Source organism: Cherax quadricarinatus, chromosome 4, assembly GCF_038502225.1.
Source record: "Cherax quadricarinatus isolate ZL_2023a chromosome 4, ASM3850222v1, whole genome shotgun sequence".
Taxonomy (NCBI): domain Eukaryota; kingdom Metazoa; phylum Arthropoda; class Malacostraca; order Decapoda; family Parastacidae; genus Cherax; species Cherax quadricarinatus.
The window spans coordinates 35961133-35982230 of NC_091295.1; the positions used below are offsets into that span (position 1 = coordinate 35961133).

A 21098-nucleotide genomic window follows, 5' to 3' on the forward strand; every position below is an offset into this window, starting at 1 on the left:
AACTTGATAACTGATGCACATATGAAAAGACCACCTACTCCTAACAGGAGATTTCATCATAAATCTACTACATGACCAAGACCCACAAGTAACCGAATTCACAAACACTATGAGCAACTGCTTGTTGCTACCAACAATATCTAAACCTACGAGAATCTCTGAGACCAGTGTCTCTTTAATAGACCACATCTGGACTAACACCATATCCCTTTTAAAATCAGGCATAATCATGGACAACACCACAGACCACTACCCAACCTTTCTCATAACCAATCTAGGTAAATTGCCCCAAGACATTACTGAAGTTACCTTCAGACTAGATAACAAGACAGCTGTAAATAACTTTATAGCAGCTATGAATAACATTGACTGGCAAAATGAACTTGAAACATATACAGCTATGAATGAATTTATAAATAATTTTCTTAAAAAACTCATTACCTCTATAACAAACATTGCCCTAGGAAAGCTAAACAGATCACAGCTAAGAGACTGAATAGTCCCTGGCTAACACCCAGCATCCTTAAATCCATTAATACAAAGCACCAATATGAAAAACAGTACAGAATGGGCCAAATAACTAGAGACTAGTCAAAACACTACTCGTCTGCTCTTACCAGCCTCATAAGAAGGTCTAAAAAAATTGTAATATGAAAACAGACTACAAACCATCAAAGGTGATATGAAAAAGACCTGGAAAACTCTATCCAAAATTCTTGGAACTAAAAAGATATCCAAAAACAAAACAATCAAATTAACAAAATCAGACAAACCCCTACTCCCACCAACTGAAACAGCAAACAGATTCAATGTTTTCTTCTCCACCATAGGAAAGAACCTAGCAAGCAAAATCCAAAACTCAAACACCCGTCCATCTGACTACCTCACGAGCACCTACCTGAACACACTATTCCTAGCTCCAACCAACCTAACAGAAGTCTCGCTCATCATCAACACCCTTAAAAACAAGGCAGGAGACATAAACAACTTGCCTGCTTTTATGTACAAAAAGGCTTCTCGAGTATTGTCACCAATTATTGCAACACTTTAACAAATCCACTGAATCCTCCACCTTCCCAACAATTCTCAAAATAGTGAGGGTCACTCCGATACACAAAGGAGGTGACCAAGCAGACTTGAATAACTATAGACCAATATCTAACTTACCACTCCTCTATAAAATCTTTGAAATATTAATTCATAGATGGATCTATTCCTACCTCATCTCACATAACATACTAAACCCCTGTCAGTTTTGATTCTGGAATAATAAAAGCACAAATGATGCTATCATACACATGCTAGAACTAATATATACCGCTCTTGAAAAGAAAGAAGTCCCGCTGGGAATCTTCATTGATTTATGTAAAGCTTTTGATACAGTCGACCATGAACTGTTGTACACTAAATTAACACACTATGATATAAAAGGCCACTCCCTCGACTACCTAAAGTCATACCTTAGCAACAGAAGCCAATATGTGCACACAAATGGTGCAAACTCTTCCACACAGCCAATTTCAGTTGGTGTCCCACAGGGAAGTGTCTTTGGCCCTCTTCTCTTTCTCGTTTACATAAATAACAGGGATGCGTCCTTGGACCACTCCTCTTTCTCATCTACATCAATAACCTACCAAATGCATCACAGCTTCTCAAACCCATATTATTTGCAGATGACACTACATATGTCTTCTCTCACAAAAACCCAGCCATACTCGCCAACACAGTCAATGCCGAATTACAGAAAATATCTGCCTGGATAATGACTAATAAACTTACATTGAATACTGGCAAAACCTACTTCATTCAGTTTGGAAACAAAGCTGCAAATGTTCCACTTAACATAACGCTAAACAGATCATCTGTCACAAGACTGACGGAGGGAAAATTCCTAGGAATCCACCTTGACAGTTGCCTCAAGTTCCAGACACATATACAACAGATAACCAAGAAAATCTCTAAGACTGTAGGCATACTATCAAAGATACAATACTATGTTCCACAATCGGCTCTCCTTGCACTGTATCATTCACTCATCTACCTTTACCCAACTTACGGAATTTGTGCATGGAGATCTTTCTTTCTTTCTTTCAACACACCGGCCGTATCCCACCGAGGCGGGGTGGCCCAAAAGGAAAAACAAAAGCTTCTCCTTTTAAATTTAGTAATGGTTTAGAAAGACACGTAAGCAAACACTATAACATATTTATTAGAAAACGTTTCGGTCCTGGGACCTTGATCACTTCTAACATACAGAGGTAGAAAGACATTATATATATAGGCGGAGAGTGAGATGTGACGCACGTGACCTGAGGAATGTCATAAGAACATAAGAATGGAGGAACACTGTAGAAGGCCTACTGGCCCATGCGAGGCAGGTCCTTATCAAAACAGCCTCTGCCTATGATGAGGACGGGTAGACGATGAAATCATGTGACTCCTGTGTTGTTGGGTTGGTGCTGCTTAAGTATCATGTATGCATGTTTATGATACTTAAGCAGCACCAACCCAACAACACAGGAGTCACATGATTTCATCGTCTACCCGTCCTCATCATAGGCAGAGGCTGTTTTGATAAGGACCTGCCTCGCATGGGCCAGTAGGCCTTCTACAGTGTTCCTCCATTCTTATGTTCTTATGACATTCCTCAGGTCACGTGCGTCACATCTCACTCTCCACCTATATATATAATGTCTTTCTACCTCTGTATGTTAGAAGTGATCAAGGTCCCAGGACCGAAACGTTTTCTAATAAATATGTTATAGTGTTTGCTTACGTGTCTTTCTAAACCAACTTGTCGGTATTTATTACCAAGGTTTATACCAAATTTAGTAATATATACAGGAGAAGGGGTTACTAGACCCTTGCTCCTGGCATTTTAGTCGCCTCTTACAACACGCATGGCTTATGGAGGAAGAATTCTGTTCCACTTTCCCATGGAGGTAAGAGGAAATAAACAAGAACTAGTAAGAAAATAGAAGAAAACCCAGAGAGGTGTGTATATATATGCTTGTACATGTATGTGTAGTGTGACCTAAGTGTAAGTAGAAGTAGTAAGATGGGGTGTACCTGAAACCTTGCATGTTTATGAGACAGAAAAATGGACACCAGCAATCCTACCATCATGTAAAACAATTACAGGCTTTTGTTTTACACTCACTTGGCAGGACAGTAGTACCTCCCTGGATGGTTGCTGTCTACCAAACTACTACATGGAGATCAACAACATTAAATCACCTAAGACCACTAATAACCCAGCAAAAGGCAGCAGTCAGAATGATAACAAATTCCCACTCCCGACAGCATACTCCACCAATATTCAAAAGTCTAAATCTGCTCACCATTAAGAACATCCATACTTATTCATGTGCCTACTACATACATAGAACAATACATGCAAACATAAACCCTCCACTCAAACTTTTCCTCACCAATCTTATTTATTTATTATTAATTTAGACATGATACATAGATGTACAAAGAAATACAGTGGTTAAGTGTAACATGCCAAAAACCCCTTGTATGCAGAGCATTATGGGTAGGCTTACAATTAACTTAAGATTAACTAAGCAATGATATCTTCAGTGATAAAAATTATAGTAAACAAATAACAATTAAGCACAAATGAGTATTTCAAAGTCAGGTCATATGGTCATTTGCTGAGTTGCTGTGCATTCAATAGAATGGAGTATTCTATTAGGTAATGTAATTAAAAAAAAAAACAAAGTTTGATAGGGTCACAGGTTATACATTTATGAGATACAGTTATTCAGTACTTATTTAGCTGTGGGTGAGTAAGTGATTTTTAAGAAGAGACTTGAATTTATAAATAGACAGTGTTTCTTTCACATTCACATGTAATGAATTCCAGATTTTTGGGCCTTTTATGTGCATTGAGTTTTTGCATGGTGTGAGATGGACACGAGGAACATCAAAGAGTGATCTGTGCCTTGTGTTATGGTCATGTGTTCTGTTGAGGTTGGTAAAGAGATGTTTGAGGGGAGGGTTTATATCCGAGTTAAGTGTTCTATGTATGTAGTAGGTACAATAATAAGTATAGATGTTTTGTACAGTGAGTAGGTTTAGAGTTTTGAATATTGGTGGAGTGTGCTGCCTGTAGTGGGAATTTGTTATCATTCTGACTGCAGCCTTTTGTTGGGTAATTAATGGTCTGAGATGGCTTACTGTTGTTGAGCCCCATGCACAAATTCCATAGGTGAGATAGGGGTAAATGAGTGAGTGATATAGGGCCAGGAGAGCTGACTGTGGAACATAGTACCGTATCTTCGGTAGTATGCCTACGGTCTTGGAAATTTTCTTGGAAATTTGTTGTACATGTGTTTGAAATTTGAGTCTATTATCAAGGTGGATTCCTAAGAATTTTCCCTTTGTGAGCTTTGTGATAGGTGATCTGTTTATCATTATGTTAAGAGGGACATCTGTAGCTCTGTTACCAAACTGAATAAAGTAGGTTTTGTCAATGTTGAGAGTAAGTTTGCTAGTCATCATCCAGGTAGATATTTTCTGTAATTCGTTATTTACAGTATTAGCTAGCATGACTGGGCTTGGGCGAGAGAAGACGTATGTAGTGTCATCTGCAAATAGTGTGGGTTTGAGTAGTTGCGATGCATTTGGTAGGTTGTTTATGTAAACGAGAAAGAGAAGAGGGACAACGACAATTCCCTGTGGGACACCAACTGAAATTGGCTGTGCGGAAGAGTTTGCTCCATTTGTGTACACATATTGGCTTCTGTTGCTGAGGTATGACTTTAGGTAGTTGAGGGAGTGCCCTCTTATACCATAGTGTGACAATTTTATATGGAGCAAATCATGGCCAGGACACATGACCATAACACAAGACACAGATATCTATTTGATGTACCCCGTGTCCATATAACACTGTGTAAAAACTCTACGCACATAAAGGGCCCCAAAATTTGGAATTCATTACCAGAAAATACCAAAGTAACGCTGTCTGAAAATCAATTTAAGACTCTTCTCAAAAGTCACCTAATCACCCTAGACTAAATACTCATTACTCAATACAGGTCCTCCATCACAAATCCGGCATCAATGGGACCTGTAGTGTGCCGGATTACTGAGTTTGCCGGATTACAGAGTGGTTAGGTTAGAATACACTTAATAAAATTAACCAATCTGACTTACACAAAGTTCATTGAACATCGGCAAAAATCGAACATTTCCACTAATTTGAGCTCAATTTCAAGGTACTTTCCATCATGAAACAATCAAAATCATATCTATTTCTGTAATATATCTTGAATTCTATCAAATGAGACAAAAAAAACGAGAATACAACCATAAAACCCATACAAAAATGTACCACAAAGATGTGGCTAATGGCTGAGAAGTGAACTCCCTTATTTATCGTCTGTCTTTTTTATTTTTGGTGTACGTTAAGAAGCATCTTTCCATCATACATTGCCCCAAGTTTCAATGAGATAGCCCAACAAACAACTGAGAAAAAAACAATATTTACCAAAAATCATGGCAAGCCCAAGCCAGGTACTGGAAATAAGTCCCTTTGTCTGACTTTTTTGGGTTATCCTAGGTTCTCTATACATATGCTGCTATGTATGATAATCTATGTAACTGTATTTGTGTGTAGTACCTGAATAAACTTACTTACTTACTTCTAGTCTGTCGACTGAGTACAAGAAACCGCCCATTCACCTATTTCAACTACCCAATAAATTGGTGAGAAATTGGAAATTTGGCCAATTTCACAGATGCCAATTTCAAAATAGGGTCCAGAATAGACAATGCAGACATTCCTGGCACTAATATAATATTTTATCTGTTCATTAGTCATGGCTCCAGGCCCCTCTTATATTACTCTTGCTTACCATTTGGAATTTTTATTCACACAAAAAAATAGAAGATTTACTGTTATGCAGACTACTGCATTATTGTAATAATTGTATAAATAATGTCAACCCATTCTTGACTACGTATTGGAATTTGGACTGGCAGGCGGACAGGTATTGAATGGTGACGTCATTTGTTTACTTGAGCATTGCTAAAGAACAGAACTTTTCTGCTACTGTGAGCACAATTTCAAGGTATTTTTCATCATGAAAGCAATCAAAATCATATCTATTTCTGTAATATATCTTCCATTCCATCAAATGAGACCGAAAAAACAAGAATATAACCATAAAGACTATACAAAAACATACCGCTAAATGGCCGCCAATGGCTGAGAAATAAACTCTGCTATTTATGGTCTGATTTCTTTCATTTTTGGTGTACATTAAGAAGTATCTTTCCATCATACATTGCCCAAGTTTCAATAAGATAACCCAACAAACAAATGAGAAAATAACAATATTAATAATAATAATAATAATAATAATAATAATAATAATATAATAATAATAATAATAATAATAATAATAATAATAATTTACTACACGTATATGTACAGCAGACCCCCAAGTTTCATGATTAATCCGTTGCAGAGAGCCTGCCGAAAGTCAAAATTCATGAAACTCGAAACCATTTTCCCCATAAGAAATAATGGAAATAAAATTAATCCGTTTCAAACACCCAAAAATATTAAAATAAAATATTTTTTTCAAATTAAATGAAGATTTATATACTGAAATTAATGAGAAATCAAGTAAATACATATATAAAATAATAATAACATTACATTTACCTTTGCTGAAGACTTCTAGGTGGATGGAAGACGGGAGGAGGGGATAGGAGGAAGGTGTACACTATTGTTTGGAAGGAGAATCTCCTTCCATTAGGACTTTAGGTAGCAAGTCCTTATCTGGGCTTACTTCCCTTCTTCTTTTAATGCCACTGGGAACAACTTGAGAGTCACTGGACCCCTGTCGCACAAAATATCTGTCCAGAGAGGTCTTTTTCTGGTGTTTCTTTAAGATTTCCCTGAAGTGGGACACAACACAGTCATTTTACGTGTTGCAGATATGGCTTGCTACAGCTTGGTCAGGGTGATACTTTTCAACAAAACTTTGCAACTCATTCCACATATGTCCTTAATCACTGAAGAAGGAACTTTCTTCACTCTCTTTTCCTCCTCCTCTGAAGCAAGTTCCTCGGCTGTGGTCTGATGCTGTTCCAGTTGAAGCTCTTGCAGTTCGTCAGTGGTTAGCTCTTCCCTGTGGTCCTTCACCAACTCTTCCACATCCCCATCACTCACCTCCAATCCCATGGACTTGCCCAATGCCACAACACCTTCCACAACAGGCAGAGGGTCGGCAGGGACAGGGTCTGCCTCAAACCCTTCAAAATCCCTCTGGATCGTGTTCCTCACTTTATTTACCAAAGGGCTTGCACTAGCTTTCCTTGGGTCCATGATGACTTATTTAGCAGTTGCAAGCACAAAAAACAATGGATTATTATGAAATGTATGAACCCGCGGGGTGATGGTCACGTGTTGGCAAACAATGGCACACTGAGCGTGAATGGCGTGGGAGACTGGCTTGGTGTGCGTGGTGATGGGTGGACAGGTACTGGATGGTCGCCGAAACACGAGTCTAATCACGAAACTCGAGGCCAAATTTTGCCAAAAAAACTTGCCGAAGGATGAATTTCACGAAACTCGATGCTGCCGAAACTCGAGGGTCCACTGTACATGGTATACAGACATAGCTGACATCAGTGACATACTGCTATATAGAAAGCCACTTGTTATGCTGAGTATTTCAAGCAAATTAGGTCAGTGTCCCAGGATAACACCCACACCAGTTGACTAATACCCAGGCACCCATTTATTGATGGGTAAACATAGACAACAGGTGTAAAGAGACATGCCCAATGTTTCTACCCTGGCTGGTAATCGAATATTTACCAAAAATCATATATGGCTAACCCAAGCCAGGTACTAGAAGTAAGCCACGTTGTCTGACTTTTTTGGGTTATCCTAGGTTCTCTACACATATGCTGCTATGTGTGATAATCTGTATAGAGAAAATAGCTTTTTTGTTTCAGGTTTACGGTACAGTACAAGTGTATATCACAGTTAGCCCTGTGCTACACTCCGTTTTCTCTAATATAAGCCCCCAAGACAGGGATAGGAGAATGGTATTTGTATACCATGTCCTCTTCATACCTCCATCGAACTGCTCGGTATTATGCCAAATATTATTCATTCTGGAGTATTTAACATGTTTTATGTTATTTGTATTGTTTATTATGTCATATTAGATCAACTGTGATAGGCAATAAGCTATAGTGCTGATATTAGCGTAATAATAAAGCATATTCTCCTGTATCACGAGACTGAGCTCATAGCAACCGACAGTGGCTTCAAAGCCACCTTATCTTTAATGGACAATGTACTGTGTAGGTACTTTACACAACGAAAAGCATTTCTTTTATTCATTGGAACCATGGCTAGGGCTAAAAGTAAGCAGGTTATAACAGTAAATGGAGAAAAAGAAATTAGAATGACTTATGCAGCAAGTAGCGCCACCAAACAATACCAGTAGGTTGGTGTGGTGACCTTGGAAATTTGAAATTATACCAGCTGAAATTAGTGTTGAATAACTGAAGGAACTGAATAACTAATTGCCGGATTTGTGATGGCGGACCTGTATCTAACACTACCAATAAATCTACCAATTACCTAAATCTTAAAACTTCATGACTAGACAACCAAGCTCATATATTGACAAATTACCACATAGAAGTATACATACCTACCAAAACCAGTACTACCCTTCACTAAATTGTAGCAGTCTCATACTGTAAACTACTAAAAACTACTCTGAATCAAGTTTCATAAAGAGCATTGTTGAATACATGAATATATCCTTTTGTTTGTGTAAATTAGATTCACTTATTATTACTAGAACTACTGTACAACTATGATAATTTCTTTAGTGATAAGTAGTCAGTAAGCCACTGAAATAAGTCGGCCCATAATGCTAAGGCATAATAGAGGCTCTCTTTGCACTGCAACCCATCAATGTAAAAATATAATCTCAATGTACTACTTGCAAAGAAATAAATGAATCTGAATCTTATATTATTAGGACCCACATGTGTCCATGTTTGTTTCTTTCTCTTATATTACGCTTGCTTTCTATTTTGAAATTTTATTCACAAAAAATAAAAGATATACTGTTATACAGACTACTGCATTATTGTAATAATTTTATAAATAATGTCAGCACATGTGTGAATGTGTAACAGACAAACCAGTTGGATATGTATTGGATGAGTGACATAATTTGTTTTCTGGAATATCAGCAAAAATCGAACATTTCCACTACTTTGAACTTAATTTCAAGCAACTTTCAGTCCTGAAACCAATCAAAATCATCTCTATTTCTGTAATATATCTTCCATTCTCTCAAATGAGGCCAGAAAACCAAGAATACAACCATAAAAACCACAAGAAAATACACCACAAAGTCGATGTTTTAAACAAAAAACATGGTCCTTTTTTTTTTTCATTATGCACTGCATGGTGCAGGATTTTTTTATATGGTGCACAATTACCACACTGACCCATTCTTTCATACCTAGGCCCAAATTTACTGCTCACAGCTTATCTGAGAGAGCTGAGCTCATCATGTACAGCAAAAGGACTGATCTGTGCTTCAAAGCCATAGTACAATGGGACCCACCCAGAAAGACTTAAAGGTTAAAAATGACCTAGAGGACATTTTGGTTATAACCTAAGTAAACCTGATGCCATTTGCTTGAAATGAGAACGAAAAATGAGTTGAAATAATGAGGATTTCTTCAGCAATCATAAAGATTCATCTTGCATTTTCTAAATACTTACACAATCTTTTCAACAAACAACATTTCATATTTTTTATTTAATCATAATTACATTCAGAAAGAGAAAGAGGAATGTTGATATCCTATCCTTGTTACAACTTGAGTGCAGTTTACAAAATAATTCAGAAAAAGCTGTTATAGTATTACAAATGTCATGTACACACAATTAAATTTAAGTTCTTTCTGCAATGAATTAATCTTGTTACAATGAATTAATCTTGTTAACAAACCCATCTTTCAGTAAACTTTATACTTTTCATGGGGATTAACTCTATCCTCAACGTACAAAATTACAATTAATTATGCACTCACTCTGTCTTTTCACAGCTGAATGGCAAGAGGTCCTCACAACCCTCTCCATTTGGTCCGCTCGCCTCAGTGAAATTGTCAGCCTCACAACATCCAAAGAGGGAGTTTTCACACAGAGAGATGCCTGGGCAGCCTCTGTTGTCAGGGCCATGTGCTGGTGTTGCATCATCTGGACAGCAGCCGTGTACTGTGTCCTTGCAGGTCTCAACACGTGGACAGCCTACATTCCAGAAAAGTGGAATATTAAGTTCCATCCTTTCAGATGCTCAAATTATGTATGATAAGTTGAAAGTGAATATAGATAAGAGTAAGGTGATGAGGGTATCAAACGATTTAGATAAGGAAAAATTGGATATCACACTGGAGAGAGGGAGTATGGAAGAAGTGAATGTTTTCAGATATTTGGGAGTTGACTTGTCAGTGAATGGGTTTATGAAGGATGAGGTTGACAATAGAGCTGATTAAGGAGAAAAGGTGAGTGGTGTGTTGAGGTATCTGTGGAGAGAAAAAGCTTTATCCATGGAGGCAAAGAAGGGAATGTACGAAAGTATAGCGGTACCAATACTCTTATATGGGCGTGAAGCTTCGGTTGTAAATGCTGCACTGAGGAGGCGGCTGGAGGCAGTGGAAATGTTCTGTCTAAGGGCAATGTGTGGTGTAAATAATATGCAGAGAATTCATAGTGTGAAAATTAGGAGGTGGTGTAGAGTTACTAAAAGTATTAGTCAGAGGGCTGAAGAGGGGTTGTTGAGGTGGTTTGGTCATTTAGAGAGAATGGAACACAGTAGAATGACTTGGAGAATGTATAAATCTGTAGGGGAAGGAAGGCAGGGTAGGGGTCATCCTTGAAAAGGTTGGAGGGAGGGGGTAAAGGGGTTTTTGTAGGCGAGGTGCTTGGATTTCCAACAAGCGTGTGTGAGCATGTTACATAGGAGTGAATGGAGATGAATGGTTTTTGGGACCCGACGAACTGTTGGAGTGTGACCAGGGTAATATTTTGTGAAGGGATTAAGGGAAACCGGTCAACCGGACTTGAGTCCTGGAAATAAGAAGTACCTGCACTTAAAGGAGGGGTTTGGGATATTGGCAGTTTGGAGTGACTATCTAAATTGTCGTATCTGGGCACCTCTGCAAAGACAGTGATGATGTATGAGTGATGGTGAAAGTGTTTACTGATAATGAAAGTTTTTTCTTTCTTTTTGGGTTTTTCTGTTTTTTGGGTCACCCTGCCTTGGTGGGAAATGGCTGATGTGTTAAAAAAAAAAATTAATATAACTGGGCATTCTTCCTAGGAACTTAGTGAATACCATATGTATTCCAAAAATATTAAGGAAGTTAAGATTATATCAGTTACTGTATATACCATAAGTAAATTATAAATACTGTGTAACAAATACTGTAATATAAATAAAAATACACAAACACATATACAGTGCTAGTCATGGCGTTATGCCGTCCCTCCCCCACACACATACCAAAGCACAAACACATACCATGAAAGATTATAATATATATATTTGCACACTTACTGAGGTTTTAATACTTTGTGCTGCGGCCTTTATGCTTAATCATATCCCTCAGCCGTGTAAGAAGACTCTCACACAAATTCTTGAGGGTTTGGGAAGGTATATTATTCCATGCCTCATGTAGAGCAGCCTCCAGCGATGGGATGGAACTGATATTCTTGCCCAGTAAAATTGTTTCACTACTTACCAGAGGTTCTGAATAGGGTTTAGGTCTGGGGAATTGCCTGGCCAGTCATTAAAGAACCTCACTTCACAGTCCTTAATCCAATGAACTACAGATCTGGCAGTATGACATGGTGCACATTCCTGCATAAAAACCGTAGCCCCACACTTGTCAAACGCCTCAGGTGAATTGTCACACAATAACTCCAGGTAGTTATACTGGTTCATATACTGGTTTTTAGGAAGCACAATGAGTTCATCAACACTCTGAGCACTGAAACGCCCCCAAACCATGAGCGAGTCTGGGCGTTTGGTGGTCCCACAGGTGTAGTGTGGGTCTAGCAGGTCACTACCTCTGGACCAGTACACATGTCCCTCACAGTTACAAAGTACTTCAGACTACTGTTGAGGATTCCAGTGAAGATATTTCTTTGCATAATCCAGCCTATGTTTCTTCTGTGGCTTGAAGAGGATCAGTTTCTTAACATGGAAGTGACTACTGTAGCCCAGTACTGACACACGTCTGTTAACATGTGGGTTTTCTTTTAATTCTCTAGGTGTACTCTCTAACTACTTCTTTAACACAGTTAAGGTATGAACAGATGTCTTCTTCGAGGGGCCAGGCCGAGGTTTGGCAGACAGTAACTTGACACCACCGCCAGCCTTGAAACGCTGCACCCAGTTCCTCACTGAATGCTCACACACACACCAACATTCTCCACTATTTATTTCATCTGGTGCCCAGCTTTGTGAAGCCCTATGATTTGAGCTACAGTTTCAGGTGTTAAAGAGTACTGAGGAGTCATTGTAGAGTGTGGCAGCAGGCCGTGACATCATGCTAACAGCTGCTACCCGGCATAATGCACTGGCGAAAAAAGCCCCCCCTGTATGGTAGGCCTTTGATTTTCGTCACGGCATTATGCAGGGGAACTCACCCAGCATAATGCCATGACTAGCACTGTGTGTCTGATAATTATCAATGAAAAATGAATAAAATATTTGGAAAGTTATTACCAAACATTTAAGTTTTACAGTAAACTGGACATATAAAATTTGGCTTAAGTTTTATAAGAGTTATGGAATTCATAGAGAGAGAGACAAATACACTTACTGTGTTATTTGCTTTTAATAACATGTTTTTATGACATTTATACATTTTAATTTATTATCATAATAAACAGCAGTACCTCCACCATTATTTACAGGTCAACAATTGTGCATTATTGTACTATCTTTTTATCCAAGTTTTCATCAATCCTAGTCAATCGTCATCATTATTTTTTTTAACATGCTAGCCGTCTCCCACTGAGGCAGGGTGACCTGTAAAAAAAACACTTGCACCATCACTCACACTATCACTGTCTTGCCAGAGGCTCACAGATACAACAGTGTAGATCTCACCAGAGACAGCAAATATCCCAAACCCCTCCTTCAGAGTGCAGGCACTGTACTTCCCACCTCCAGGACTCAAGTCAAGCTAATTGGCTTCCCTGAATCCCTTCACAAAATATTACCCTGTTCACATTACTATTTTTTTTTTTCAACGAACCAACCATATCCCACCGAAGCAGGGTGACCTAAAAAGAAAAACGCAAGTTTCTCTTTTTTAAATTTAGTAATTTTTTTATTTTTTTTTTATTATCACACCGGCCGATTCCCACCAAGGCAGGGTGGCCCGAAAAAGAAAAACTTTCACCATCATTCACTCCATCACTGTCTTGCCAGAAGGGTGCTTTACACTACAGTTTTTAAACTGCAACATTAACACCCCTCCTTCAGAGTGCAGGCACTGTACTTCCCATCTCCAGGACTCAAGTCCGGCCTGCCGGTTTCCCTGAATCCCTTCATAAATGTTACTTTGCTCACACTCCAACAGCACGTCAAGTATTAAAAACCATTTGTCTCCATTCACTCCTATCAAACACGCTCAAGCATGCCTGCTGGAAGTCCAAGCCCCTCGCACACAAAACCTCCTTTACCCCTTCCCTCCAACCCTTCCTAGGCCGACCCCTACCCCGCCTTCCTTCCACTACAGACTGATACACTCTTGAAGTCATTCTGTTTCGCTCCATTCTCTCTACATGTCCGAACCACCTCAACAACCCTTCCTCAGCCCTCTGGACAACAGTTTTGGTAATCCCGCACCTCCTCCTAACTTCCAAACTACGAATTCTCTGCATTATATTCACACCACACATTGCCCTCAGACATGACATCTCCACTGCCTCCAGCCTTCTCCTCGCTGCAACATTCATCACCCACGCTTCACACCCATATAAGAGCGTTGGTAAAACTATACTCTCATACAGTCCCCTCTTTGCCTCCAAGGACAAAGTTCTTTGTCTCCACAGACTCCTAAGTGCACCACTCACTCTTTTTCCCTCATCAATTCTATGATTCACCTCATCTTTCATAGACCCATCCGCTGACACGTCCACTCCCAAATATCTGAATACGTTCACCTCCTCCATACTCTCTCCCTCCAATCTGATATTCAATCTTTCATCACCTAATCTTTTTGTTATCCTCATAACCTTACTCTTTCCTGTATTCACCTTTAATTTTCTTCTTTTGCACACCCTACCAAATTCATCCACCAATCTCTGCAACTTCTCTTCAGAATCTCCCAAGAGCACAGTGTCATCAGCAAAGAGCAGCTGTGACAACTCCCACTTTGTGTGTGATTCTTTATCTTTTAACTCCACGCCTCTTGCCAAGACCCTCGCATTTACTTCTCTTACAACCCCATCTATAAATATATTAAACAACCACGGTGACATCACACATCCTTGTCTAAGGCCTACTTTTACTGGGAAAAAATTTCCCTCTTTCCTACATACTCTAACTTGAGCCTCACTATCCTCGTAAAAACTCTTCACTGCTTTCAGTAACCTACCTCCTACACCATACACTTGCAACATCTGCCACATTGCCCCCCTATCCACCCTGTCATACGCCTTTTCCAAATCCATAAATGCCACAAAGACCTCTTTAGCCTTATCTAAATACTGTTCACTTATATGTTTCACTGTAAACACCTGGTCCACACACCCCCTACCTTTCCTAAAGCCTCCTTGTTCATCTGCTATCCTATTCTCCGTCTTACTCTTAATTCTTTCAATTATAACTCTACCATACACTTTACCAGGTACACTCAACAGACTTATCCCCCTATAATTTTTGCACTCTCTTTTATCCCCTTTGCCTTTATACAAAGGAACTATGCATGCTCTCTGCCAATCCCTAGGTACCTTACCCTCTTCCATACATTTATTAAACAATTGCACCAACCACTCCAAAACTATATCCCCACCTGCTTTTAACATTTCTATCTTTATCCCATCAATCCCGGCTGCCTTACCCCCTTTCATTTTACCTACTGCCTCACGAACTTCCCCCACACTCACAACTGGCTCTTCCTCACTCCTACAAGATGTTATTCCTCCTTGCCCTATACACGAAATCACAGCTTCCCTATCTTCATCAACATTTAACAATTCCTCAAAATATTCCTTCCATCTTCCCAATACCTCTAACTCTCCATTTAATAACTCTCCTCTCCTATTTTTAACTGACAAATCCATTTGTTCTCTAGGCTTTCTTAACTTGTTAATCTCACTCCAAAACTTTTTCTTATTTTCAACAAAATTTGTTGATAACATCTCACCCACTCTCTCATTTGCTCTCTTTTTACATTGCTTCACCACTCTCTTAACCTCTCTCTTTTTCTCCATATACTCTTCCCTCCTTGCATCACTTCTACTTTGTAAAAACTTCTCATATGCTAACTTTTTCTCCCTTACTACTCTCTTTACATCATCATTCCACCAATCGCTCCTCTTCCCTCCTGCACCCACTTTCCTGTAACCACAAACTTCTGCTGAACACTCTAACACTACATTTTTAAACCTACCCCATACCTCTTCGACCCCATTGCCTATGCTCTCATTAGCCCATCTATCCTCCAATAGCTGTTTATATCTTACCCTAACTGCCTCCTCTTTTAGTTTATAAACCTTCACCTCTCTCTTCCCTGATGCTTCTATTCTCCTTGTATCCCATCTACCTTTTACTCTCAGTGTAGCTACAACTAGAAAGTGATCTGATATATCTGTGGCCCCTCTATAAACATGTACATCCTGAAGTCTACTCAACAGTCTTTTATCTACCAATACATAATCCAACAAACTACTGTCATTTCGCCCTACATCATATCGTGTATACTTATTTATCCTCTTTTTCTTAAAATATGTATTACCTATAACTAAACCCCTTTCTATACAAAGTTCAATCAAAGGGCTCCCATTATCATTTACACCTGGCACCCCAAACTTACCTACCACACCCTCTCTAAAAGTTTCTCCTACTTTAGCATTCAAGTCCCCTACCACAATTACTCTCTCACTTGGTTCAAAGGCTCCTATACATTCACTTAACATCTCCCAAAATCTCTCTCTCTCCTCTGCATTCCTCTCTTCTCCAGGTGCATACACGCTTATTATGACCCACTTCTCGCATCCAACCTTTACTTTAATCCACATAATTCTTGAATTTACACATTCATATTCTCTTTTCTCCTTCCATAACTGATCATTTAACATTACTGCTACCCCTTCCTTTGCTCTAACTCTCTCAGATACTCCAGATTTAATCCCATTTATTTCCCCCCACTGAAACTCTCCTACCCCCTTCAGCTTTGTTTCGCTTAGGGCCAGGACATCCAACTTCTTTTCATTCATAACATCAGCAATCATCTGTTTCTTGTCATCCGCACTACATCCACGCACATTTAAGCAACCCAGTTTTATAAAGTTTTTCTTCTTCTCTTTTTTAGTAATTGTATACAGGAGAAGGGGTTACTAGCCCATTGCTCCCGGCATTTTAGTCGCCTCATACGACACGCATGGCTTACGGAGGAAAGATTCTTTTCCACTTCCCCATGGACAATAGAAGAAATAAAAAAGAACAAGAGCTATTTAGAAAAAGGAGAAAAACCTAGATGTATGTATATATATATATGCATGTGCGTGTCTGTGAAGTGTGACCAAAGTGTTAGTAGGAGTAGCAAGATATCCCTGTTATCTTAGCGTGTTTATGAGACAGAAAAAGAAACCAGCAATCCTACCATCATGCAAAACAATTACAGGTTTTTGTTTCACAGTCATCTGGCAGGACGGTAGTACTTCCCTGGGTGGTTGCTGTCTACCAACCTACTACCTAAATTTAGTAATGTATACAGAAAAAAGGGGTTACTAACCCCTGCATTTTAGTCACCTCTCATGACACACATGGCTTACAGAGGAAGAATTCTTTTCTACTTCTCCGTGGAAATAAGAGGAAATAAAGAAGAACATGAACTATTAAGAAAATAGACAAAAATCCAGATAAGTGTGTAAATATATATGCAAATGCATGCATGAGTAGTTTATGAGACAGAAAAAAGACACCAGCAAACCTACCATCATGTAAAACAATTACAGGTTTCCATTTCACACTCACTTGGCAGGACGGTAGTACCTCCCTGGGCGGTTGCTGCCTACCAACCTACTACCTAATATGTTATTATTATTATTATTATTCTTTCTTTCTTTCAACACACCGGCCGTATCCCACCGAGGCGGGGTGGCCCAAAAAGAAAAACGTAAGTTTCTCTTTTTAAATTTAGTAATTTATACAGAAGGGGTTACTAGGCCCTTGCTCCCGGCATTTTAGTCGCCTCTTACAACACGCATGGCTTATGGAGGAAGAATTCTGTTCCACTTCCCCATGGAGATAAGAGGAAATAAACAAGAACAAGAACTAGAAAGAAAATAGAAGAAAACCCAGAGGGGTGTGTATATATATGCTTGTACATGTATGTGTAGTGTGAGCTAAGTGTAAGTAGAAGTAGCAAGACGTACCTGAAATCTTGCATGTTTAAGAGACAGAAAAAAGACACCAGCAAACCTACCACCATGTAAAACAATTACAGGTTTCCATTTCACACTCACTTGGCAGGACGGTAGTACCTCCCTGGGTGGTTGCTGCCTACCAACCTAATGCCTAATATGTTGTTATTGTTATTATTATTATATTAATTATTTTTGGTAGTACAGTGGACCCCTGGTTATCGGTGGGTTTGGTTATCAGCCAACTCGGTTATTGGCGGGTTTTTTGGAACCTGGTTATTGGCTGTTTTGGACGCGTCTCTCCGCCGGCTGAGGCAGCTTGCGCTTCAGTTTGGCTTTGTCTCTCAGTGGCTGAGGAAGCTTCTGCTCATACATCCAAACATTTCACTTGTTTCCCATTGTTTTTAGTGGTATTTCTTGCAGTGCAACTGTGAAATAAGTAACCATGGCTCCAAAGAAAGTTGCTAGTAAAGTTCCTGTGGTGAAGAAAGTAAGAAACACCATGGAATTTAAGCGTGAAGTGATAGAAAAGTTTGAGAGTGGTATGAAGGTGGTGGAACTTGCCAGGATGTACAGCAAGAATAAATCAACAATTACATCCATCCTGGCAAAAAACAGAACAAATCAAAGATGTTAGTGTTGCAAAAGGAGTAACTTTTCTAACTAAACAAAGCCCACCAATAATGGAAGAGATGGAAAAGTAAAGGACCCCAATGGAAATAAGTCACTCTGTCTGACTTTTTTGGGTTATCCTAGGTTCTCTACACATGTGCTGCTATGTATGATAATTCTATGTAACTGTATTTGTGTATACCTGAATAAACTTACTTACTTACTTACTTATTATTATTGTGGATTAAGGAAAAAGAATTAGTGGTAGACAGTGTTGTGGAGTCTATTGTTTGTGAGAAGGCAAACCAGTTGCATGAGGATCTTGCAAAGAAAATCCCTGGAACAAGTGCTGCAGTTTGTGAATTTAGGGCCAGCAAAGGATGGTTTGATTGATTTAAGAAGCGTAGTGACATACACAGTGTTGTAAGGCATGGTGAGGCTGCAAGTTCTGACAAATGTGCAGCTGAAAAGGATGTTCACGAATTCCAGGACTATGTAAAGGCTGAAGGATTTGAACCCCAACAAGTGTTTAATTGTGACGAAACAGGCCTGTTCTGGAAGAAAATGCCAAACAGGAAATACATTACCTAGGAGGAAAAGGCACTGCCAGGACACAAGCCTATGAAAGACAGGCTTACTATTGTGTTGTGTGGTAATGCTAGTGGGGATTTCAAAGTGAAGCCTTTACTGGTGTATCACTCAGAAAATACCAGTGTGTTCAAGAAAAACAATGTCATGAAGGATAGACTGTGTGTGATGTGGAAAGCTAATCATAAGGCATGGGTCACAAGGCAAATTTTCAAAGAGTGAGTTAATGATGTGTTTGGCCCAAGTGTGAAAAAATACCTCCTGGAAAAGAAATTGCCATTCAAGTGCCTATTGGTACTGGACAATGCTCCTGCATATCCTCCAGACTTGCAAGATGAAGTGTTTAGGGACTTTAGTTTCATCACAGTGAAGTTCTTGCCTCCTAACACCACTCCTCTCCTCCAGCCCATAGACCAGCAGGTCATTTCTAACTTCAAAAAACTCAACACAAAAGCAGTGTTTCAAAAGTGCTTTGAAGTGAACTTGGACACTCAGTTGACCCTAAGACAGTTCTGGAGGAATCAATTCACTATCCTCCATTGCATAAGCCTTATAGGTAAGACTGAACTCTGCTTGGAGGAAAGTGTGGCCAGATTGTGTCCAAGAGAGGGATTTTGAAGGGTTTGAGGTTCACCCTGACCCTGACCCTGCCGACCCTGTGGACTCTATTGTGGCACTGGGGAAGTCCCTGGGGTTGGAGGTGAGTGGCGAGGCTGTGGAAGAGTTGGTGGAGGACCACAGGGAAGAGCTTACCACTGAAGAGCTGCAAGAGCTTCAACTTGAACAGAAGCAGGCTGCAGCAGAGGAACTTGCTTCAGAGGAGGAGGAAGAGGGAGTGAAGGAGGTGCCTTCTTCAGAGATTAAAGAGGTCTGTGCAATGTGGACCAGGGTGCAAGCTTTTGTAGAGAAACACCACCCTGACAAAGCTGAAACAAGCCATATCTGCAACATGTTTGGTAACAAAACCCTATCCCACTTCAGGGAAATCTTAAAGAGATGCCAGAAACAGAGCACTCTGGACAGTTATTTTGTGAGACAGGGGTCAAGTGACTCTCAAGCTGGTCCTCCCTATCTTCCAGAAGCCAGCATTAGCCTTCAATAAATGTATGTAATACTTACATAATCGTTAAAAAAAATGATTTTTTTTTGTGAATATTTTTGTTTGGAACGGATTAATTGTATTTCCATTAATTTTTATGGGAAATATTAATTCGGTTATCGGCCATATTGGTTATTGGCCGACCTTCTGGAATGGATTACGGCCGATAACTGGGGGTCCACTGTAGTAGTATTGGTATTATTATTAGTAGTATTATTAGTAAGATTTGTCTTTTGTTTCTCTTTACTTCAACTTCTGTATTATTCTCATAAAAATATACAGTGGTCCCTTTAGTTACAACTTTAATCTGTTCCATTTAGATAGAATGGAGAAAAATAGGATGACCTGGAAGGTGCATAAATCTGTAGTGCTTTATTATTTTATTTATTAATATCATTATTATTATAATAATAATAAATGTTTTTTCCTATGACAAGAGTGATCTAGGAGTGTTTCCCCTGATGTAAACACCATTTTCTTTCGTTATAGACCAGAGATACAGACGAGAAAATGTATCCATCTTATACTAATCTTATCCCAGGGCAGCAGCCTCCACCTCTACCCCATTCACATAATGTGGCATATATTATTCATTTCAGAATCTTTATTACAGTTCTAGGGTATTTATCATGTTTCTGATATCAATTTGGAATAAATATAATAGATAGATAACCTTTATTACTAATATTAGCATAATTACACAATATTTTATTAGTGCCACGGCTAACAACTGACGCCCATGATGACTAACCAGATACTGAATGCTACTGCTCACCTCTTCCTCTCTCATTTAGTTCCTCCCACTTCGAAATGATGTTAGATGACAAATTTAATGTATTGACAGAAAAATAAAAAAAAAAAATTAAAAAATCAGAAAAAATTCTTAAAATTCACTACATGTTCAGATGTATATTACTCACCGTGTCATAAAAATAATTTTTGTAAAATGACTATAATTCTTTGTAGAAACATGATACAAAGATGATACTTATACTAAAATGTTGCCAGAGTCTTAAGCTATTTTTCTGCAAGCTTAATCTGTATGTGTATTTTACTTTTTTATTGTTTTCTGTAATATATAAGAGTTCTGCAAATTAAAATAAAGTTATCAATTTGGAGTTTCATTTT

General features: G+C 38.9%; 1 protein-coding gene across 6 annotated transcripts in view; it reads right to left on the minus strand.

Annotated features, from left to right (window-relative positions):
- Ppn (proteoglycan-like sulfated glycoprotein papilin) overlaps positions 1-21098 on the minus strand; it is a 504188-nt gene that overhangs the window by 247336 nt on the left and 235754 nt on the right. For all 6 annotated transcript variants that reach the window (XM_070095679.1, XM_070095654.1, XM_070095670.1 and 3 more), the window contains one exon: positions 10099-10315. In XM_070095679.1, the coding sequence (XP_069951780.1) occupies positions 10099-10315 (217 nt within the window). The remainder of the gene's footprint in view (positions 1-10098; positions 10316-21098) is intronic.